Source organism: Telmatherina bonti, assembly GCF_933228915.1.
Source record: "Telmatherina bonti genome assembly, chromosome: 12".
Taxonomy (NCBI): domain Eukaryota; kingdom Metazoa; phylum Chordata; class Actinopteri; order Atheriniformes; family Telmatherinidae; genus Telmatherina; species Telmatherina bonti.
Window position 1 is genome coordinate 33,169,992 of NC_136610.1, and position 24,747 is coordinate 33,194,738.

The 24,747-nt window shown below is 38.4% G+C and overlaps 2 protein-coding genes across 2 annotated transcripts; one reads left to right on the top strand and one right to left on the bottom strand.

Annotated features, from left to right (window-relative positions):
• Positions 1-2,838: 2,838 nt before the first annotated feature.
• eif4ebp3l (eukaryotic translation initiation factor 4E binding protein 3, like) lies at positions 2,839-6,029 on the bottom strand. Its single transcript, XM_079250492.1, has 3 exons — positions 5,687-6,029; positions 4,162-4,338; positions 2,839-3,410 (listed from the first exon to the last, which is right to left on the bottom strand). The coding sequence occupies exons 1-3, from the start codon at positions 5,817-5,819 to the stop codon at positions 3,382-3,384; spliced, it is 339 nt and encodes a 112-aa protein (XP_079106618.1). The 5' UTR covers positions 5,820-6,029; the 3' UTR covers positions 2,839-3,381.
• Positions 6,030-10,754: 4,725 nt separating this feature from the next.
• On the top strand, positions 10,755-22,505 carry acsl4a (acyl-CoA synthetase long chain family member 4a). Its single transcript, XM_079250285.1, has 15 exons — positions 10,755-10,814; positions 12,667-13,227; positions 13,323-13,500; positions 13,606-13,715; positions 14,881-15,019; positions 15,128-15,278; positions 15,509-15,632; positions 15,761-15,832; positions 15,961-16,100; positions 16,200-16,372; positions 19,689-19,763; positions 19,881-20,069; positions 20,185-20,299; positions 20,611-20,768; positions 20,867-22,505. The coding sequence occupies exons 2-15, from the start codon at positions 12,871-12,873 to the stop codon at positions 21,022-21,024; spliced, it is 2,139 nt and encodes a 712-aa protein (XP_079106411.1). The 5' UTR covers positions 10,755-10,814; positions 12,667-12,870; the 3' UTR covers positions 21,025-22,505.
• The last annotated feature ends 2,242 nt before the right edge of the window (positions 22,506-24,747 follow it).

Consider the following 24,747-nt stretch of genomic DNA (forward strand, 5'->3'; position numbering starts at 1 on the left):
TCTGCCTTTATGGATGCTGCCCTGCTATCAAATCATGCTTACAATCACTTGTTGAAATGATCTATTTGAAATACTGTCATTATTATTACGTCTCAAAGTTTCATGTGATGTTTAGCAAGCCCGAAATGGAAAGAAGGATGGATGGATGGATGGATTTAGGGGACAAAACTTGCAAATAAAATGATGTTAGAGTTTGTATATTTTAACACATGGACTAAAAACTGAAGAATATTTGCAGTTCCATACATCTACAAGAATTTAAAACAATTCCCCCAAACTACACTAGGACCATGCAATGTTCGTCATAGTCACTTACTATCTGATTTGTTTCTCACGTGCACTTTTTCTCAGATTCTTGGCAAAAGCAACCATGTGCATATAAACTGTCAGCTGATTAGAGGGACTTTGGGCAAAGTTTTTGCCTTCTGGCATTGCTGCCATTAGCTTGTTTTTTGTTTTTTTTTTTGGGGGGGGGGGGACATGAAGGGCTGCATTGCTCAAAGCCTGGTGCTCTGCAGTTCCTCAAAATAACTGCAAAGCAGCAAATGCTGAGTCTGGATGTCAGGCTTATTATAAAGCAGGAGTAAATAGATTAAGTCAAAGGTCAGTTGTTAGCTTTGGAGCTGATTGCCGACGAGGCCTGCAACAGCTGCAGACTGACCTATATCACAAAGTTATGCATGACTCAGAGAACTCCTTATCTATTCTTCCTGCTCTCAGTGTGTACCTTGACATTACCAGTGTCTTAAAACTCTGAACTGTGGATCATGAAAATATGTATGCCATTAAAACCAAATAAATCCTAAACTGCATGGTTAAATAGCAGCTTGACTAGCAGTGCAGTGCACACCCAGACTGGATCATGGTTTCAGTGCGTCTGGCTTGTGGAGTCCAGCTGGCCACATTCTTAAAGACCAATCTTTCCCCTGCAGCCAGTCTACATAACCCACAGATATAAAACAAGCATGCAGACACATCCTTGACCCCCCACATACAGTTAGAGTACACTGTCTACAGTAAATGGGTCTGTCTTCTGGTTTTCTCATGGTGCATCAGGGAAATTTTAATCTCTTAATATGTGTCTTGCGTTAGAAGAAATATTTGCATAAAATCTGTTAACAGACTTTAAAACTGCACCTCCTACTGAGATAGACTTTGTGTCTTTGTTTTTTTTCACTAATATTAATAATGTAGCCGAAAGCAATAGCCAACCTGCATCATAAAAATTTACACGACACTCCTTAAAGCAGTTCCTCCAAACTGCCACACACACTGACCATGGATGTGCACTAAATGGACCGTTAGTATGTTACTAAGTTTCACAGGATGTAAGATCTCATGGATCTCATTTAATTCCCTCGCTCCTGTTATGTTGTGGATAAAATGGACCCATTTCAAAGTGATAACATCTAAAAAAAAAACCATAAATGTTGTTAAAGGTGTTTTTCTGTGTAATATTTCTGCTTGTTTTCATAATTGTAATTAACATATAGAATAAAAATGATTAATATCACATATTTCCAACACCCTTAGCATTTAAATCTACCATGTTTGGGTCATTTTGACCAAGCAGACCAACGCTTCTGGCTGGTTACAATCCAAGTGTTGAATACTGAGTGGTTATTTGCAACTGTGAGGCATATTTTAATGAAATCACACATGTGCTTCCTGTTCTCTTCTGTAAAGTGTAAATATGCAAGAGTTAAGACTTCTACTGGAACATCTTATGCTCTCATTGGCAAACTTCTCTCATTGTGAAGATAAGACATGTTTGAGCGGCGGTTGCTCTGGCAGCTTGACACCGATTGGTGATCCAAATTCCACCTCATCCCATTCAATCTGTTCTTGTGTCCTTGAACAATACATGTTACCCACCACAGCTGTCCACCAGTGTCAGCAACATTGTTGTATGAATGCTTGGTGGTGGTTGGGAGGCTGTTGGTGTGGACCGACGACCATGGTTGTCAGTCTGCAGATACACCAGTTCATTTGCCACCACCAGAGTGGGAATGCAGAGTTTTAATAATGGATTCAACATTGAATATCTTGAATATTTCACTTTAAAACTGCAGTATAAAGTTAATCCAATATTGTCTTGTGGTCAAATTCTGAATCGAATTATATGATTAACAACTAAACGAGGACTCCGGTATTCACGTTCCTTCATGGAAGACATTCAACACAAAAAATGGTATTAAAAAAATTTTTTTTTAAAGTTTTTATTCCAAAATACACATTGGGAAAAAGTACTATAAAGACCATACCAGTGCTCAATAGTGAGCTGGTCATTCAACTTGATAAAAAATTCAGAACATAAAAGATATTGCTGCTAAACTGTTGTGCTTTTTTAATGTAAAAATATGATAAAATTATTTATTTTATGTAAAAGTAAATTATCCTCCTTCAGCCTAAATCTGGAATTGGTAAAAACTCCATCTTTATTGCAAAATCAAAGATTTAAATGGTTTTGACCAAGTTAACGAGACAAATAAGATCTACTGGGATTTTTCTAGTTTGACACTTTCGCACAAATAAATTTCCCAGATCAAATCAACCTGGGGACATTATTTGTGTTCCTAAGCTAACAAACGTTAAACGTTTAATTAAAATGCAGCATTGTACATTAACTGAATGAGGCCCCTTCCAGTTGAAACGTGTTCAGCGTGATATAAATCAGACTTGATGCACCCATGACGTCGAGTTCAGCTCTTTGTGATACTGGATCTTCACGATAAGATAAAGGTCAATAACATTATGTCACTGACAGGTTAGTATTTGTGTTTTAACTGTAGCTGAAAACAGAAAGAGTCAAAAGGTGTTGACAATTACAGCCTTTATTTGAAATGCTCATATATCACTCTTTTCATACAAAACAAAGTAAGAGCTGATTTTTTTTTAAGCCTCTAACCCCCAAAATCAGGAAACACTTTGCTTTTACACAAAGAAATTAAGCCTTCCTTTGTGGGGAGAGGGTGAATAAAAGATAACCAATGGCATGCACTTAACATTCCCTCTATACATCTTTTCATGTAATACCTTCCTGAACTTAAAAAAGGGTCCATAGTACAAGTTTCATATTTACAAAAAGATTTAAAAAAAAAAAAAAAAAAAAAAAGAAGTCAAATCAAAATGATTTCTTTTCCCATCCTTCTGTAGCTCCAAAGTGAGCAACCAAATCAACCCAATGTAATTTCAAAACCATTTCAACATCCATCACACTTATTTTTAATAGGGTGAAAAAAACCCTACGTCTTCTGCTAGTTCCTCAAAAAAAAAAAAAAAACATTTAACAAGAAAGCTCTAAATTTAATGTTTTACAGTCATTAATGACCTTGAAAGGTATTTAAACCAATAACTCTCCACAGGAGGTAATACTGGAGCTCAGATGTCCATCTCAAACTGGCTGTCATCTGTTGGGGGACAGAAAAGCAGAGTAGATTAAACAAGGGACGTCAAACAGGCGGGTTTTTCCTCCCCAAACACAACCACACCTTAACAGACCACAGAGTGAGTAAATAATGTAGCGCCACGTTTGTTTAGGGTTTGGATATACTTGCTGTGTACCCTTACATATACGCCAACGTTCAGCTCTGTCTCTGTATATACTTTAAGCAAACAACACAATCCTGCTGCAGCCTAAAACTTGAATATTGGAGGTCACTTGTGGGGGGCAGTACACAGCACCATTACGCTGAACTACTGAAAATCCATTGCTAACGTACTTCTGTGGCATTTTGGTAAAACAACAGTTTACCAATCAGTTGCTAACAAGGCGTGGGAGTTTGTCACTGTCAAATAGGGGAAAATGATAAAAAGATTTTTTTTTTTTAAATTCTGTTAATTTCACAAAAACAGGCATTATTATTTAAATGTCTTTTTTCAGAATAAACTAAAAACTTGGATTTAACAAGTCAACATAATGAGATCAAACTACACGCTATCTTTTATTTCATGCAGTTTATTTTAGTTTTTCTTTTTTGTTTTTAATACTTCCTGCTGTACTGCTTTCAATGTTATATGTAAAACACTTTGGATTGTCTTGAACATGAATGTGCCATACACAAACTCTGAATGCCTTAAAGCTTGTTTGATCCAGCAACAACTGCTCTTATGAATTACATTACAAACATTGTTCGGAATAGAAGATGAGTCAATATGTACCTGCAATATCTTTCTCTTCCTCCTCTGCCTCCTCTTTGAGGTCCTGCAGTTTCCCCATGGAGTGTGTGGCTGGTACCGTTACTCCAGGGATCTGCGGCAGACAACATGGAGGGGTCCGGGCAAGAGGAGAGTTTCGACAATCCAAGAGGAACTTCCTGTCGTAGATAATGCGGGTACCTGTGTTTGAAAGAGGAACAGAAAAATAGAGGGGTCAGGTGTCATAAAACAACCCTCAATCTTTACAGTTTCATAGTAGAAGCTTGAACCTGACTGGGGGAATCCCTCCAAATTCTATATAACCAAGTTTTGTTTTTTGTTTTTTTTATGGTTTACTTTTAAGGTTTTTTTGTTTCCCCCAAATCACCCACATGATTTATTGTCTATACTATCCCTTCAGTTTATAGGCATGTGTTTTTTTGCCATTATTTCAACTGAACCCAACCCTAAACCAAACAATGTTATAAATGAGTTACAGCAAAAAGTGAAATCAGGACAGGACTTAGGAGTGGTCGGTTGCTCATATTATTTTCAGCTGGAGTTTGAACCGTTACATTCAGTACCAGTTCAACCCTACTTCAAGGAAAAACAAGTTATGTAACAACCGCATGTTATATAGTTCATCCCACAAAAAGGATGCCACCCTCAGACAGAAGGGGGCTGGAGTGTAATGCATAGGAGGAACCAATGCATAGCAAGGTAGTGTTAGCATGTGGAGTGGTTATGCCAACAAAACAGAAAAAAAACAAAAAAAAACACTGACAGTCTGTCAGAACCCCCGTGTTGCAGCTCCCTGCACCATGTTTACCTTCTATAATCCACTCCCCACAAATTAAACATTTTATTCCCCAGTCCTTTAAAAAAAAATGTACATAATGTTCTTTACTGTTCCTCAAACTGTGCAGCGAGGATAGGACAGCCTCCAACTCCACCATGATGCACAGGCCAATCACACAGCTGTACAGTCAGCTAGACACACATACCCTCTCTAGGTCACGAGTTGGACTGCCTCTGTTGTCTTCAGACAATGTTTTCAATGTTTTAGCAGACCTTGATGTGTGGGGGAAACTTTTTTCCCCATCCACAAGAAAAGAGGATAAAACCCAAAATGAGAAAAATCACTGGGCTTATTTTTGCCAAGTGAAAACCGGTGAAAAAGAAAAACACTTTTATAAAAGGTTAAAGATATGCTTGTTAGGACTGAATGTGTTCATAGGGCACATGTAGACAATATGAGGTATGAAGTGTGTAGTGGCAAAGTATTTTACCCGACTTTTAGCCTCAATTGGTCGTTCTGCTGGAAAATCGGGTAAATGGTCAGGCATGTTAACACTACTGCGCATGCGTTGCATTGTTTACAGCCTGTTATTAAGATGTGAAAGTTTGCATCAACAACAAACAAATTAAGCAAAATACAAACTTTCTAGCTTATTTATTAAAAAATAAAAATCAAGTTAAAGAATATAAAAATAAAAGGTCCTTAACTTGTTTACAGTAACAAAAAGTCAATATATTTCCATCTTCTTACCTCCAGGTGTGGTGGAGAAAAGGGTCCCTCCGGGTGTCTGGCTGTAACAGTCTGGCAGCTGGGACCAGTCCTTCAGGGTGAGGACCCTGGTGGGAATTGGGCAGCTTTTAACCTGCTTTTGGCCAGTCGACATGCTAGCTTTTGAGGTGGCTGCTACAAAGTGGAAATTCCTCTACTTCGCCTTAATTTTCCACACGAAAAAGATGCTTCAAAGTTCGTGGCAAAGTGTTGTTGAAGTTGATTTTAAACCACGTAATTTTTAAAGTCAGAGTCAAAATAAGATGGGATTACGAAGTCAGTCCGCGTCTACAAACAGCTTCCAAACGCTACCATGTGCTGTATTTGTAGCACACGCAGCTGCAGACGCCACCCGTGATGTTTTTGTGCAGCAGCGCTGTGACACGTGGGGCAATAACTATGCGTCGCGATTGTTTTTGTTTCTCAGACGTGTCGCGAGGGCGGTGCTAACAATGACGTTTTTGGTCAAATTCCCGTGACTGTTAAACTTGATATTTTATTTTAGACAAAGTGATAGAAACCGCTTCAAAGCCTATATTTGATATGATTACATCCAAAAACGTTTTAAAATAATGTAACTGCACACGAATTTTAATAAAATTCTTAAAAATCAAGGGCATGCAGCATGTTCAGATGTAAATACAAAGATTAAGTTGTAAATATGAGTCTAATTTAAATCAAACTAACAGGTTACTTCTGCCTTTATGACAATTCCCTTCTACATGCAAAGAAGGGAGTGAGGAAACTGCAATTCAAGGTTCCTCTGGTTAGAAAAACAAACGCACCTCCAACTTTGGTCAGTTACTTGATAACGCTGCCCCCCATACGCATTAATGGCTGGAACAAGCAGTGCACGTTTGTCACGCAGAACTCATCGTATTTGCTTCCGATATTCATCTTACAGCAAGGGTGTCCAAGGCCAGTCCTCGAGAGCTGCTATCTTACAAGTTTTTACACGGATCACTTTACCACCTGAATCAAGTGGCTGAAATTCCCTCACGAGCACGTCATGCGCAGAGGCCTGGACTCAGAAATCAATGTGAGAGCAGATATGTTAGGATATATATATATATATATATATATATATATATATATATATATATATATATATATATATATATACACCCTCTCATTGAAGAAGGAAGAAAAAACAGCTGCCTCTAAAATAAGCAGAAATTGACTAAAGTAATAATAAATAAACATTTTATGAAAATCATTACATTATTTTCTAATTCCGGTTCAATGGAAATATTTGTTTTAAAAGCAAACAAATAAGATAATTTATTACGTATTACATCACTCATAAACTAATATTTTGTTGAGCAATCCTTTAATGTTTCTGCTACAGTCAAGTGTTTTCTGTTCCTCTTAGTCAGACTTCTGCACCTGTTGACAGGTATTTTGTCCCACTGTTCAACAGAAAAATGCTCTAATTTGTCTAATTTGTTTGTCTGTTTTTATCTTCAACTCAATTAAATGAAAAAACAGTGTTTTATACTACTAAATTATATTTTTGCAAATTTTTAGTTATTTTTCCTTTTATGTTATTTTTCACACACACATACATATGTGTGTGTGTGTGTACACTTATATTTTATAAAAACAAAGTACAAGAAAGAGGGGAGAAAAGTTTCTTGTTTTCAAACAATGAAGTGCTTTTGCTTTCTAACCACTTGAGGGCAACATTGATACAAATACTTAGGGGCAAGTATGTATGTTTGAATAAAACTCATATGCAGTACATACAAGATGTTGTTTATATATTTATTTACTGAGAAAATGTTGTTCTGATATGTTCACATTTCATTTCATTTGACAGAAGCATTTTTGTGTATTTGTTATAAATCATAAACAGGTTCTTAACCAGATTCTTATGACTGTATCCTCTTTAAAAGTACAGTTAATCGCTTTGTACAACTAAAGGGGTGACAGGTTGTTACATTACAAGTAGCCAGGAAAGCCCTGTTTACACGTCTGTTTATATTCCAAAAAAGCCGAATGAGTATGTTCATTATCACCACACATGTATCCTCTAGTGGGATTATGATTGTACTAAACCAACGTTTAAAGAAAACCAACAAAAATAAAAAGAAGTATATCATATACAATCATTTGTCCATTTTAGTTGAAACATGTCTGAGTCAATATTAAAGTCAAAAGTTTATTGAAATGAAATAGTTATCGAACACATTTAAATATAAGAGACCTGGGTATGTAAAATCACAGTTGTGCATTATTTACTTCTTTATTTATTATTGTGCTTTTGTAAAACCCTGTTATACACTAGGGGTGGGAAAATCGAATCGAAAATCAGGATTTTTTTTTTTGTTTCACAATTTTAAAATTGATTTTTTTGTTCTTTTTTTTTTTCAAATAAATAAAAATAATCCTTTATAAAATTTTTGTCATTTTTAATGTTTTTATTGATCTTTTTACTTGTCTTCTTAGGCATTATAGTAGCAGAATGATGATCTGGCTACTGTGTTGTGTTTTTTTCCTAACAGAAATCAAGAACAATGACAAGCAAAATAAAAGTTTCATATAATTATTTTGTTTTTATTCGACAAAGCAAGTATACACATTGTGTTGCATCAGGACATCCAGTTTAGTCCTGGTTTCCTGTATTCCAATAAAAAGTGTTGTCACTTTCTAACCACTTGAGGTTAACTTCAATATAAATATACTTTATGCTAATGTTGATCATATATTATGTTCATATATAGAAAATGTAGATATATCTTAAACTACACAGTTTTAACACATGTAATATATTTTTGCAGGTATAGTATGTTTTATATTATTTTCTGTTGTGAAAATGTTGGTCTGATTAAGTTTTAAATTAGTGACACACCAGTTTCCCTCTAAATTTACTTTGAAATGAAACCAAGTTCTTAAGCAGGTTATTATGACTATATATATATATATATATATATATATATACACACACAATGCATAACTGCATATATATACAACAGGTTGGAGGAGTTTGTGGACCTTTGGGGTCTACAAAATGTTCTGTGTATAGTTACAGAGAATTGTTTAGTTTTTTCAAATTTATATATATAATTATATAATTTTATATATATATATATATATATATATATATATATATATATATATATATATATATATATATATATATATATATATATATATATATATATATATATATACACACACACATATATATGTGTGTGTGTGTGTATACCCCAAAAATCCACAAATTCTTCCAACCTTTTGTGAGACTAAAAGAAAATCTAATTCCACCCTGAGCCGATCCTCTAACCGTTGATCCTGTTCTTTCTGGTTTTCCAAATTGTCAGCTTGGCCTCACCAAAGATCAGGTTTAACAGTGAGTAAACAGATTTTTGCACACCGAGTACTGAGGAGCAAAAATAAAATATCTGAAAGAAAACTGTTTTCCAAACCCCTGAACCAAGCCCCTCAGAAGCTCAAACAAACCCATCAGCCGTGAACACTGGACAAAAAGATGGTGAACCGTTTCTAACTGGAAACAGAAAGGACACTCAGGCCTTGTGTTTGGATCGAGATGTGCCAGGTACCTGTTAGTGGCTATGGCCCTGTGCACAACCCTCCACTGAAGGTCATCAGACCGTTAATCAATGGGGTGTTTGTACAGGGACCATCAGTATACCCCAGGGGATGTCCTAGAGCCAAAAAACTCAGTCCACCTTGACCCCCTGACAGCCGCCTGAGAGGGTAGGTTTGAAACCTTCATGCTGATGAGATACAGGGCCCAGCCCCTCAAACTCACCCAGCTCTGGTGTCTGAAAAGTCAATAGAAGTTCTTGGTTCTCCTGCCACTGCTCTATTGCAGGAGAAACTACCAGAGAGGGGAAGACATACTCATACTCATCCCATTGGTCAAACAGAGTACGGCTTTCAGCAAATGCTCTCAGTGTCCCGGTAAAGAAGTACAGACTTGTACCAGCCTGTCAAGCAGGATCTGAGTGTATCCGCAGCGGACCAGCCAGGGTAGAAACCGAGGATTTCAGGAGGTGGCCCAGTTTGACACAGCCTGCCTCCCTCATCTAGAAAGGTGGAGAGACCGATGTGAGGATCGAAGAAGAAAAGAGTTTGTTTCCAAGCAGGGGCTCCTCAAACAACCAGAACCCAGAAGTACAGCTCCTGGGTTCCCACTGAAGGAAAAATACCCGCCAGGCCTGCAACACTGACCAGTAGAAAGGTGTCAAACCCGTCAGATCCAGAGACTGTGGTTGGAGCAGGAAAATATATTTGTCGTAGCTGAGGCTCCCTGCCGTCCTTAACAATAAACAGGCTGTGTCCATCCAAGGTGATCTAAAACTGTAGAGCAGTCTCTGGGATGTCTGTAGTCTGAACGCTGTCACACAAGACAGTAGTCTGGACCCTGTCAGGGCTGTGGTGGAGCAGAGGATGACGAGAAAACTTCAGGGTATTTTGGATGATAAAAAACATCCCCTCCATAATACCCTGACAGGACAGAGGAGCAGCTGCAGTGAGAGACTGATCTCTCTTTGATGCAGGACTGAGACATTCAGGAGGTCCTTTATTCCAGCATTAAGAAGACTGTTTAATATTCATTTTTAATTTAATCTATTTATTTATTTTTTAAATAAACTGTTGAAACACCTTGAATTTCCCCCCGGGGATGAATAAAGTATCTATCTATCTATCTATCTATCTATCTATCTATCTATCTATCTATCTATCTATCTATCTATCTATCTATCTATCTATCTATGTGTGTGTATGTGTGTGTGAGCGTTTACTCTATGGAAATATTTATTGATCTCGATTACATAAAACTATAAAAAGAAGCAACAACCTTGACAGAACAGTGAATTACAGCAACATCTGTCAGACCCACAGACTTCCTGTTGTATTCGTTTTCTTGCTGACGTAAGAGAGAGGGAGGGGTGTGTGTGTGTGTGTGTGTGTGTGTGGGGGTGGGGGGGGGGGGGGAAGCAATTCCCTCTCGGCTTCTCATTGGACGAGAAATATGGAATCAGATGACGTATAGTTCCGGGTTTCTCGGTCTTGCCGAAAAGGTAACTTTCGGTCATTTCTGGGTTGAGAAACGACTGACCGGGTTTCAGCGCCGCTGAAGGTAAGAATGCCACAAGCCTGCCAGTTAAGAAGGGTATCACTGTAAGCTTATTACTGCCTTATCCCTTTATTGATTTATGTTCGAGTTAATTTGTGTGGGCAGGTTTAAGGCACATCTTTGCCAGCTAACTTGCTCAATGGCAGGAGGAGGTGTGTGTGGCGGCTTTTGTCGTGTCTGCCATCCCGCTCTTCACCCATTATTAGTCCACTGCGTTATAATGTGAATTTTCTCTCACATGTGATCTTATTCTGACTGTCTTCTGGAACATTCCTCTCTTGTAGTCTTTGCTGGAATTTGGGAGTTTATGTGTTATTTTATTTTTTAAAATTATGATGAGAATCATAATAAACTTGATTTTAAATGGTGATTTTATAACGTAATTTGCTGCTAAAACGGAAACGTAGCGTTGCTATGGAAATGGCTCATTCGCGTGTATCCGTTATTTGCAATATCTCCGCAAATTTGCTCGAGTTTTATCACATCCTCTTGATTAAAAGACAGACGAGCGACAATATTTCCTCTTGAGTTCAATGCTGATGTTTTGAAACGAGGTCATTTAAATGATCGGTTATCAGATTAGTTTTATTCGAAAGAAAACGTGTTTCTGAAGTCCGTGAACGTTGCTGACTTCAGAAACAGGTGTGTCATCATTAGAAAATAGGCCACACGTGTGTTTTCAGTGTTAGACATGAAACTAAATCACCAATGATTATGGGTGAACGCCATTTGTTTAGATATTTACCCTTAAATATAGCTTTTTTTTTTTCTTTTTTTTTTTAAATTAAAGGGAGGATGGGTGATAAAATGCATCTCTGGGTGTGTTTTGACATTGAAAGGTGAATCATCATCTTCAGAGTAGCCCTCCTGAGTCATATGAGACTTTTTCTGAAGAAATATTCTTCCAGGTTGATGCAACTTGTCAAAATACTATAAGGATAATGTTAGTTTTCCCTGTCAAGTGTAGTTGGAGTTTCTATTTTCTGACATGGTACAGCTGTCCAGATAATTGTGAGCAGCTGCAAGCTGGATATTACATGTTGCCATTGTATTCCTGAACTTGTGTTCAGCTGCTTGTGTCATTAAAGGAGTATTCTCTATAAAAGTACAACATAACTTAGCCACGTTTAACTCCTTCACCTCCTTTGGTTTATGAGGTCATGAACCAGTTGAGCTTGCCCTGAAGTTGCCTTTCCCTGACCACTGAGTGGGGTGAGCCTCAAGAGTATTACCATTGGTTGTCTGCAGATCTATCCTCTTCAGCATTATTCACAGGGCTTTGGTCATTGGACGGCAGTGGATCTGGTTAAATGTCTCAACACTGCCTCATCCCTCAGACCTTTAAGACAGCCTGTCCTTTATTGAAGAAGGCGAGGCAGATGTTTTTACAAAGCGAAGCGACTTTCACCGTTGAATAGCTTGTTCTTTTGAAGGCTGTTTGTACAGTAAAGCACTGAAAGTTGATGGGTAAACAGAAGTCTTTTGGGACAGGGGAGAGGTAAGGCTGATGGATGTGGTTATGACTAATGTAAAACAGTCACCCTGGGTGCAAAAAGAGCTTTGTCCAACAGTAATTTGCTTTTTTCTTCTGTTTTTTTTCTTAATCGCTGTTAATCTTGTGGGAAAAAAAAGTTTAAATTCTTAAATTTGTTACCTAAGTATATGGGTTATGTTAGAGGCTATATGTATAAAGGCATGCAAATATGTAGATATATGTATATATGTAGGCATATTAAGACTGTATAAGTATTTTAACCTGTCTGAAATTAATTTATAAAAATAAAAGATATGACTGCGTAACATGTAAACAACCATCTTTTCCTGATAATCTGTTTTTTTCTGGCATCCTTTTTAGGTAACGGAGTGGGAAAAAGTCAACCAATTATTTTCATAATACTGCCGTGGGACCGTAACGCTGTGCCGGAAGACTTTTCTCCTTCAAATCAAGACTGCTCGTCCTTGCACTCCTCAAATATTTTTGGAGACTTCACACGAATCAAGACTTATCCAATCACAACTGAGGCTCCGTTACCCTCTGCATATACTGCCAGAGAACAATATGGGCGTTCAGATGAACTCCACTCTTCAGTCTATCCTCCTTTTTCCACTTCACCTTCTGATATGGCTGTACTCCATCCTCTCCTTCCTCCCCTGGTACTGCATCACTGGAGCCAACCAGAGAAAATCTCTGTCCAAGCGAATAAAGGCCCGTTCCACTTCCGGCTGTCCAGAGGGACCCTACCGCTCAGTTGACCACTTTGAGTCTCTGGCCACAGAAGACTTCCCAGGCAAAGACACGCTGGATAAGCTGTTCAAGCATGCCGTGCAGCGCTTTGGAGAATCTCCTTGCCTCGGCACCAGAGATGTACTGAGCGAGGAGAATGAGATTCAGCCCAATGGGAAGATTTTTAAAAAGGTAAGGATGTCTAAACCTTATTCAGGTTTTTTTTTTTTTTACAAGAGACTTTAGAAATTAGAAAGATGCTGAAACAGACATTTTTTTCCTTTAAGCTGATCCTGGGAGAGTATCAGTGGCTGTCCTATGATGAATTGGATGCTGTAGTGAGTGAATTTGGTAGTGGACTGGCAGCCCTCGGTCAGCAGCCCAAAAACACCATTGCAATCTTCTGTGAAACCAGAGCAGAGTGGATGATCACTGCCCAGGCATGCTTCAGGCGCAACTTCCCATGTAAGTACACAACAACGTGAACAGCACAAGATTTTCATGCTGCAAACTATGAATTCACTACTGGTCAGATTTGCTTTAATCTCAGAGCTTTCTTCTTCATTGCAGTGGTGACATTCTACGCCACTCTGGGAGAGGATGCCATTGCATTTGGACTGAATGAGACTGGAGTTACACATCTGGTTACCAGCGCGGAACTGCTTGAGACTAAACTAAAAGTAATTTAATCTCTTAAAGCACATGTTTAGCACTGCCCTTTTTTCCAGGATTTGGAGCTGAGGCTCTTTAAAAAGAAATTTTATGTCTTGATAATTATCATCATGAGATGATCATTTGTGTCCAAGTAAGTCATTCATTTTGTAAACTAATTTAGTATATTGTCCACAGATGCATAAGAGAAATGAATAGAGCTTTAGATGATTTAGGTATCTTAGTTAATTATAAGCTAATCTGTTTTGATGTAAAAAAAAAAAAAAAAAAGTTTGACTAGAAAAAATGTCATCATGCAGATGCTGGAAGTTCATGTGTTGACAATAGCAGGTTGATATAATGCAGATTTTTTTGCATAGTAGCTCTAAGCTTGGAAAACAAGTACAGCAATGCCTGAAACTCGAGATCCATGTTGAATTTTCCACTGTTAGTAAATCCTGATATCATTGTTTACTTTTGGAAAAGCGGTCATGTGATCAGGAAATGGTGAATCAGAAAGAGGAGCCATGAACAAACTGAGTATGAACTGAAACGGACATAGAAGGGTGTGCTGTAGAGTGAGGCCACCTTGTTATTCACAAGATGTTATCATATGAATAAGGGTTGAGTCTTTAGATTTTGTCTGTTTCAACCCTTCCTTTCATACAGTTTCTATTAAAATAGTTTTTAAAAAAAAGACAAGTGTGTCCAAAATGCAAAACCTGAGGCTTCGGAAACAGCCGGAAAACCCGGTTAATAATGCTGCCTAAACAAGGATGCATACATTACTATAGCTCTTTGCACTTCAAGACACTACATGTACTACTTAGTACAGGGGTGCCCGAAGTCTGTCAGGTTTCATATATATATATATATATATATAATATATATATATATATATATATATATATATATATAATTATATATCCCTTTTTCAACACACCTGGTTCACATTAATCGGATCCAACAGCCAATAAAGTTCTGCACAGTGACTGATTCATTCTAGTCAGGTGCGTTGGAACTGGGATACATTGAAAACCTACAGGATTGTGGCCCTGAGCTGGACACCTCTGATTTAGTACAACTTGAATTCTACTTTAAAAACCAGTCTTAATGAATACCAAGGAATATGGATTCTTCAAATACTTGTCACTGGGCATCGTGATACCAGCGTTGTCTGTTTTCTCCCTCCAGAACGTGCTGCCACAGATCACCAAACTGAAGCACGTGATCTACGTGGACCAGAAGAAACTGAACACAGAAGGCTACCCAGCAGGGCTCTCCATCCACAGCATGCAGGCCGTACGAGAGCTGGGCACGCTGCCGGAGAACGGTGTGCATTTCTCTCATTTGCTACAGTCGCGCTGCTTAGTCAAATTCAGGCTTGGAAAAGCCTCATACAGTTGAAGACAATAATTGTTTTGTTTTGTTTGTCCTGCAGCAAATAGGGCAATTGTGAAGCCCGAGCCGTCCGATCTGGCAGTGGTGATGTACACCAGTGGTTCCACAGGCAGACCCAAAGGAGTCATGATCATCCACCGTAACCTAATAGCAGGAATGACCGGCCAGTGCGAACGCATCCCCGGTCTTGGGTGAGTAGAACATTAGGAGAAAAAATGCTAAGATATGCACTGCCAGGAAGATGACGGCCTGATTTTCCAGATAAAGCTGGACGTTAATAAAGATCACCAGCTGTCCTGAGGTGTAAGGAGGTAGATGGTACAGATACAATGAAGGAACTACACTTTGTAAACATTTGAAAGAGGAAGAGAAAGTCTGTGGAAGCTGCTGACCTTCAACTTTTTTTTTCTTTTAATGTTAGGCCTGATGATACTTACATAGCCTATCTGCCCCTGGCTCATGTCCTGGAAATGACAGCTGAAATCTCTTGTGTCACATACGGCTGCCGAATCGGCTACTCATCCCCTCAAACGCTGTCAGACCAGGTAATAAGTTCCATCTATTTCTTACTCATCTAAGTGGGTAAAACTACCAACACTCCTTTCTGTCATTGTCGGTTTAATCATAATATAACCACTTTTTTAATCACTTTTTTTGTACCTGCTCTCTTCAGTCCACCAAGATAAAGAAAGGAAGCAAAGGAGACTGCACTGTTCTCAGACCCACCTTGATGGCAGCCGTGCCAGTAAGAGTCCTGCTTTACAGTAGTCGCTACTCTTCTCTTAACTTTAAATGAGCATTTTCACTCACATTAATTTGTTTTTTCTCTTTCCAAACCATAACTAAATAACCTATACATTATCTCCTTTAAAGGAAATCATGGATCGCATCAACAAGAACGTCATGAGCAAAGTGCAGGAAATGAGTTACGTTCAGAGGACGCTGTTTACGCTTGGCTACAAATATAAACTGGAGCAGGTCAAGAGGGGCTATGACGCACCCCTCTGCAATGCGTAAGAAACCTCCCTTTTTCCTTTACTGCTCATCCTCTGACATGGTCCTGCTGTTCATTTTGAGCTTCATATCAAACTGTCTGTAATGTGTATTTGCAGCTTGTTGTTCCGGAAAGTGAAGAAGCTGCTGGGTGGGCGGGTGAGGATGATGCTGTCTGGAGGAGCGCCGCTATCCTCAGCCACTCAGAGATTTATGAATGTGTGTTTCTGCTGTCCAGTGGGGCAGGGCTACGGTCTGACTGAAACCTGTGGAGCCGGCACTATCACAGAAGGTATGATGTGAAGTAATATGATATCAGTGTTCTGTAAAAGCATAATGAATGATCAAAGTCACAAATATGCAAAGTGTATTTAAAGAAATGGGTTGGTTTTTTTTTCTTTTTTGGTTTATTTCTGAATGGTCTCATCTGTTTTATTGAGGCTGATTGTGTCTTTTAATCTCAGCATTTAACAGTATGTACTAGGGCTGTGACGATATGTTTTCGTCCCGATTCAATTTAAATTGCGATTCTCATAATTCCCCAATATTGCTTATTTTTTTGACTAAAACAAAAAAAAATTTACAAAACTTTTTGTCATTTTTCTTGATTTAAATTAGATTTGAAAAAAAAAAAAAAAAAAACCAACACAGTAGCTAGACAATCATTCTGCTGCATTAATGCCCAAGGAGAAAAGTAAAAAGATCAATAAAAATGACAAAAATTTTATGGATTATTTTTTTTTTTTTTAAATTTAAAAAAAATCAATTTTAAAATGGTGAAGCAAAAAATCCCGAAAGTCGTTTTTTCGATTTGATTTTCCCACCCCTCGTATCTACACTCACTGTAAACATGTTATATAGAACATGGATGACAGCTAACTTAGACTGGCTTTATTTTAATTTTAATGTTAGTTGGTACTGATTATAATTATGAATATGTTATCAAAAGTACCATAGAGAGTAATAGTTTTGTTTGATATAAACAGGGTATACAGTAGGGTAAGGAAGAAAAAAAAAAAAAGACGTCCTTGTTAACCTGCAACTGTTCCACTGTTGACACAAAACAAGCTGAGGCAGTTAAATCAATCAAGTGTCACTGTGTCCTTACCCAAATAAAGCCAGCATTGTAAAATCAGCTGAGTGACAACAGCACTGTCCGTTAAGAGCGTTGAATTATGCAACATTGGCTCAACATGTGCAAGAACACATATGTTACTGCACTTTTTCTGTCTTCCTTGATGACTCTGATGCATCTGCAGTAGATTAACTTCAACTCTCTCATCTGCTCATGTACTTTGACATGATACAAAGTGCAACAATGGGTTGGAAAAGACATGTTTAGAATCTCAGTATTTATACAAAAATGCATCTACATGCATATAAAACCTTCTATACAAATCAAATACAGTAGATATAAAAGAGAACAGACTCCTACTAAAATGCCCATTTTTGTGCTGTTAATTAAATGAAATGAATAATTAAACTTTTCCCACCTTTTCAATGTGATTTATAACAAGCGCAATTCAATTTTAAAAACTTTTTCTTTTTTTTTCTTTTTTTTTCTTTTTTTTTTTTAGAAATCAAACATACAAGAAGCTGGTTGAATGTGCACAATCTCAAACGAGTGCTTTGTTGATGTACTTTTTGGTTTAAACACCGCATTCAGTTGTCCTCAGTACACACCAGCTATCAGTTTTCTTCCACCCAAAGTTGATTTACAGTAAGACAGGATGAAAACTGGTCAAGAAGGCTCCTCCATAAGCCCACGGCGATACTGATGAACTGCAAACAATCTCTAGTATTCTCCACGTCTAGTGTTGAAAGATAAAGCTTTTTCTGGCTAAACGACTACATATCCCAGCCAAACTCCAGTTTGCAAAATAAAATAAAGCAAAATAAAAGTCTCCCAAACACATCTTGGAAAATGTGTTTTTCTGGGCTACAACTCCTCCGCTTGCAAAATCAAACACTGTTTCACCAAAAGAACACCATACCCATGGTTAAGCACAGTGGTGGCAGTATCATGCTTTAGGGTTGCTTTCTTGACTGGAACTGGGCTTCAGTCAAGAGGGAGGTTATTATAACCCAGAAGCTGAAAAGGGAATTTCACCTTCCACTGCAACAACACCCCAAGCAGACCTAAACAAACCAGAGTGGCTTCACAAAAGGAAAACTAAATGTAAATGATACTGTTTAGATCTAAATCCAACAGAAAATGTGCGAGGGAGTTGGGTTACAAATGGGAGGAAAATTTCCAGTTAATTCCAGAAACCTTCCATTGGAAGTTAAACTGGGGAGTTTGGGGAAAATATTATAAACTGGAAAAATTTTCATTAAAATTATGGGAATGAACTTAAATTTGGGGATAATTTCAACAAACTGTATCATATCCAAAGATAAATTTAAAGATTTTTTTTTTTTTTTTTTGAAGTAGACATCTGTACAAAATAAAACAATTAAAGAGAAAATTTCAATAGATTTTATTTAGAAGTAGAACTTAAATTGTCATGCTGAACAATCAGTTCTTTCACTGAAAATAAAAATCAAATCAAAGATACTTTATCCCCAAGGGGAAATTCAAAGTTCAAGCCGGCTCGTCCAAGGTTTCACATGGAGACACGTAACATTAATGACAAAAGAATACTACAGAACCAAGTTTAACTCCGGTCACACAGCCAGTTTTACAGGCACCGCCTTATAACAGGTAAGAACAGAGGTACATTAAAAAAATAAGGGCTCGAGGGAAAATAAAAGGTCATGTAACTCCAGGCCGCGTCTCTAGATGACGCAGTCAAGAAGCATGAATGTTGAGGAAATATTACTTAACCCTTCCACCCAATCAAAAGGCAAAATGACTTGTTCTACATTTTTTCCAAACCTTTTCAGTCAATGAGCTCTTCCTTTTCCTCCCATCAACATCCTCTATATTTCCCTCCTCAACATCCAGCTCATCTTCCTCAGTGTCGCTGTCCACAGTGTGCAGCCCTGTTAAGGATGGTTCTGTGTCAGGCTCAAAGACCCTTAGATTTGCCCACCAGTTTTTCCACTCTCACATGTCTGTCTGTCGCAAACCTTCAGATTAGTAAATTCCTGTGGAACGTTTCCAACTTTAACCCCCCCCCCCCCCCCCAAGTTTTGCAACATAGGAGGAAGCCTGATAAAAGCTATGCTAAAGAGGTGCACCCACAATCTATCAAATGACAACAGACTATTAGCTGAGAAGACTTTGAAATTAAATCAAAAGGTACTTCCATAAAAGATTTAAGGATGTACACGCTTGTGTAATCAGCTTGTTGTGCAATATGCATCATTCTCTTATTTTTCCCTTAACAGATTTGTTTTTCACAATCAAATTTTTCCATTGTCATATGTCACATTTAAAAAGTGTTTATCTGATAGAATGACAAGACAAAAAGGAAACTCAGGCAGGGATCATTTGTTGTCCATAAAAGGTTCTCTGAACTAAAACAATTGGTTTTAGTTTTGTAAAAATGCTGATTGTTTACTTTTTGTGTGTGCATAAAAAAACTATTTGTTGATCAATCCATTGAGTGTCATTTATTTCAAGAGATTATAACACAGAATTGCATGATGTCTCGTTAATGCAGTTGCTGATATCAGCACCGGTCGTGTCGGGGCGCCTCTGATTTGTTGTGAGATCAGACTCAAAGACTGGGCGGAAGGTAAGAGAACATAAAAACATGCTGGCACATGCTGCCTTGATAGAGCAGTACTAAAAGAATGTCTTGATTGCACGATAATGGTAGGTTTTGAATCCTGCTACTTTACTTCCCACTCAGGTGGCTACACCCACAAAGACCAGCCAAATCCAAGAGGGGAGGTCCTGATAGGCGGCCCCAACGTAACCATGGGTTACTACAGGCATGAAAGCAATGATCAGGACTTTTTTGTGGATGAGAAAGGTCAGAGATGGTTCTGTACTGGAGATATAGGAGAGGTTTACCCAGATGGCTGTCTACAAATAGTGGGTGTGTATATTGTCCTGTAACCAGTTCCACACCATCCTCCTGTGGTGCTGTTTGCAAAACACCACTTGTGGTTTCTACATGTTGACACGTTTTCTTCACACATTCTCACGTTTAGATCGCAAGAAGGACTTGGTCAAACTGCAGGCCGGGGAGTACGTGTCCCTCGGTAAAGTGGAATCGGCTCTGAAAAACTGCTCTCTTGTAGACAACATCTGCGCATACGCAAACAGGTGAGCGATGACGTGATGGGGAATCTGCTGAGGAAACGTAACGAATCATAAACATATAAAAACTGAGATCAAGTTACATTTCTACCATGTTTATTTAACAAATGAGGCTCGCTGTGTTCCTGTTGTAATTTGAGGTGCGTGCGTGCTTTTTAATCAGCCTCGCTTCACAAACGTGATACCTGTTTGTCTTGTTTGTTTATGCAAACCCTCTGCAGCCGGCGGCAATAACACGCCTCGTTTCCAAATGCGGTGATTGCATTTCAATTAGCATAGTAAAATTATCAAAAATTTCTGAATTTTAACTCTTGCAGTGACCAGAACTACGTGATCAGCTTCGTGGTTCCCAACCAGAAGAGGTTGACAGAACTGGCCAAGCAGAGGAGCATAGTGGGAACATGGGAGGAGATCTGCACTCACCCCGAAATGGAAAAAGAGGTTCTTTGGGAAATCAAGGATGTCGCTTCTAAAAGTAAGACACGGTTATGCTGTCTTTTTTTCCCCCCTGCCCAGCTCTTACTTCTGCATGAAGATGACTAAATAATTCATGAAAACTCTTCATCCAAACAGTAAAACTCCAGCGATTTGAGATTCCAGTGAAGGTGCATCTGAGTCCAGAGCCGTGGACCCCGGAGACAGGTCTCGTCACAGATGCGTTCAAGCTGAAGAGGAAAGAGCTGAAAAACCACTATCTCCACTACATAGAGAGAATGTATGGAGGGAAATAGACTTTGTTGGCTAGGAGTGTTGTAACCATAACCACTGTTTGTAAAAAATTAGCCTGGTTTCATCAGACAAATACGCAAATGGGGAAGTAGTCTGGAACAGTCAATTTGACTTTTTTTTTTTTTCCCCCAACAAGTAAACATGCAACCAATCAGAGCAGCAGACTTCTGCGTGGTATTAAATTGCACCTTTCAGTTCTTAGTGACAATTCATAGATTCAAAGGTCTGTTCCACTTCTGCAGCCGCCTTCTTGGTTGTTTACCAAAGTGCCTCGACGGCGCTCCTCTGTACAGTTGTGCATCGAACCTGCCCTACATTAGATGAATGGCTGTGACTCTGGTGAGGCCAGCTGGGACTTTCTTTGAATAGGAAGAGGCCAAACACATTTCTCCAAAAGCAAAGGAAACATAAGCTCTCTGAATGGTCCGGTTTCAAAGCTTGTAAATGATCATTTCAGTCGCCAGTTTTAGGATGTTTGTGCACCGTAGGATTTCAATTGCAAATGTCTCGCAGACAAAAGCTGTAAATAGTTGTGGTTGTTGATCCATTTGTGCTGCTTTTTCTTTGTTTGTTGAAGCTTTGATTAAGAAATGCACACAAGTCGTATTTCATAGGAGAGGTCCGAGATTTACAGCACTCTGCTGCCATCCACTCGAATCGGTCGACGCTTTGTAGATGATTATTTAAAATAAAATAAAAAAAAAGAAGAAAAAAAGCTATAAATACCACTTTTTTCGAAATGTTGCCGGTTCTTTGTAACTTTCATTAAAAGTTTTAGCAAAGGTCATCATCAAATAGATCTATTACTGTTCTTTAGTGAAGATGAAGTACTGATGTTACTGTGCCTTCAGTCTGCAGTACTTGTGGAGTCAAGTTGTAGTAAGATCCAACTAGGCACAAACATAAGCCGAGTGGCTATACTGCCATGTTACGTTTACATGAGATTTAAGGAGAAAGCTGCCCAACTAGAGATGCACAGACATGGATAAATAACGGAAAATATTAATGATCATGTCTGTTTTATCTCCTTTTTTCTGCCAATGATGTTTATTTATGCTTTTGTTAGTGTATAGATTTATTCAGAAAGGAAGACCAAATCATTTAAACAAAAATGACTCAGGAAGTTAAGTAAATGTATTAGAATAAGGAATTGTTTAAAAAAAAAAGAAAAAAGAGGGTGGTTGCTTGTATAGAAACACTTGAGGTCTAAATTATTGTGGGCACCTTATTTATTGATGGAGCAGGTAAGCTACTAAAATGCTTTCTAGCTTAAGTCACACCTGGCATACTGTAACTGGTTTACCTCAGTTAACTGCTTAATGTACAAATTGATATCTACACTTCAGTGTGTTCATTTTAATATTACAGGAGTGTTTTCTATGTATTTTTCCACTGTTGATGAATTTCTTTGCTTGTTAGAACTTAGATAATGGTAGCCAGTTTAGTTTGGTGAACCTTTCTGAATTTATCACCTGCATCATTATGGCCACATGACTTGTTCAGCATTTGAAAAATAAAGAACTTTTTTGTATTTAATCTTTGACTCTTCTTTTTTTTTCTTTCAAATTATGCACAAGTAGGGCTAAAACAAAAAGGGAAGCATCCATTGGCCACTTCATTACATCCACCTGTTCTAATTAGCCAATCACATGACAGCAGCTTGATGGATTTAAACATGGATATTGTCAAGGTGGCTTGAAGTTCACATGGGTGTCAGAAAGAAAGATGGGAAATTGACTGAGTGGAACATGGATGTTTGAGTATTCCAGAAACTGCTTATCTGCATGGTTATTGTAAGTGTTTGCAGAGAGTAGTCTGAAAGAGAAGTTACAAAACCAAAAGGGGTTGCAAACCAGTGGTGTAGTGGGCCATCAAGAAATGGTTATACTCTCGATTTTTTTTTTTTTTTTTTTTTAAACAAAACAGAAAAGTAGCCCAGAAAAAGTGACAAGTAAAACTACTCTATTTAGTTTAACCATCCAGTTTATCGATCAGTATATTTCCTCGTTGTCACATAATTTCTGCTCTTTGGTTTCAGGGCTGAAGAGTCAAGGAATGACTAAACCAATACTGGGACATAGACATATGTACATATATCTTCATTATGTCTATGTTCATGCTAAAGTTAATGCAGCTGATGGTTATCTGCACCAGTGTAGCATAGATAACAGCTGAGCTGCTGGGTGAGGTAGGTACATGTGTAGGGATGTTTGTAATTGTAAAAGCAGCATCACAGGGAGTATACTCAATGCTGACTGAAAAAGAAGTAGGTATACCCTGGACTACACCACTGTTGCAAACAAATTAAGTTTTTATTCACAGGGTTTGCTAGTGACAACTTAGGAAGACGTCTTAACAGAAACTATGTCTCGATGAAACCAAAAACTACAAAACAAATCCACAAAAGAAGACCTAAAAACAAAACCGAGTAGCCACAATGAGCTCCACATTGTACACATTAACCAGCAAGCAGTAGTTGTCTGGACCAAAGTACCTTTTGACTGACAGGAAGACAAGAGCAACTGGTTGCAAGCAAGGTATGCAGATTAACCCCTCTGATTGTACATGTTGAAGGAGATGGACTACAGCAGGGATCTCCAATCCTGGACCGGTGTCCTGGAGGTTTTCCAAGTGTTCCTGCTGGAACACACCAGACTCAGATAAGCTTCACATGTCTGCTGAGTACACATTGATTTGAATCAGGTGCGGTGTAGTGGGGACAGTTGGAAACGCTGCAGGACATCGGTCCTCAAGGACCAGGATTGGGGATCCCTGGACTCCAGCACCAGAAGACCCTGGATAAAAGAAGACTGCAAAAGATGAGTCAGCTGCCACATTCAGATTGTAGGATCAGAATTTGGTGGAAGCAACATGGAAACATGGATCCATCCTGCTTCGTATCAACATGTCAAGCTGGTGAAAGTGAAATAGTGTTCTTTTCCTGGCACACTTTGGTTGTTTTAGTCCCAACATGGCATGGTTCATGTTGGGACAGAGTGCATCAAATCTTGACTTTGATCTAATCTCCCGTTCTGAGCATGCATGAGGTGACAGTGGAAAGCAAAACCTTCAACAGAACCCGGTTCAGGCAGGGCCGCCATCTGCCTCAACTTGAGGTGGAAAGGACAGGAAAGAGAGACCAACATGCACCACATGCAGAGACGGGTGACTCTGGTCTCCACAGTCACCAGATCTCAATCCAGTTCAATAACTTTGGGATGTGGTGGAACGGGAAGATTCTCATCATGAGTGTTCAGCCAACAAAACTGCAGCACCTGTGTGATGGTGGCCAGCAGTGGAGCCGGAAAGATCCAACTTGTTTTTCATTTTTTTTCATTCTTGTGTCCATAACACTTCACCCATCTGTCTTCAGTGTTTGCAACATTGATGTATGAATGTCTGCTGGTTATTGTTATTGTGGAAATCACCTCAAGGTACTTTAAATGTAGTTTAAATCATTTAAAATAAATTGAAATAACTAAATTTATACCTAAATCTAATCAAATTCATAATGATTTCATTCATACTCAGCCAGTTTCTAAAAAAGTTTCCGAAAGAAAACAAATGGACCACAACTCCAGTTTGGTTTCCCATGCAAAAGATTACAATGGAGATGAAAACTCCTGTTTAACAGAAAGAAATCAGAAGCAGAATCTAATTTATTAGTGGCTGGGGATAATGTAAGGAAGAGGGTGCAACAACCTCAGGAGAGGGGGCATCTAGTT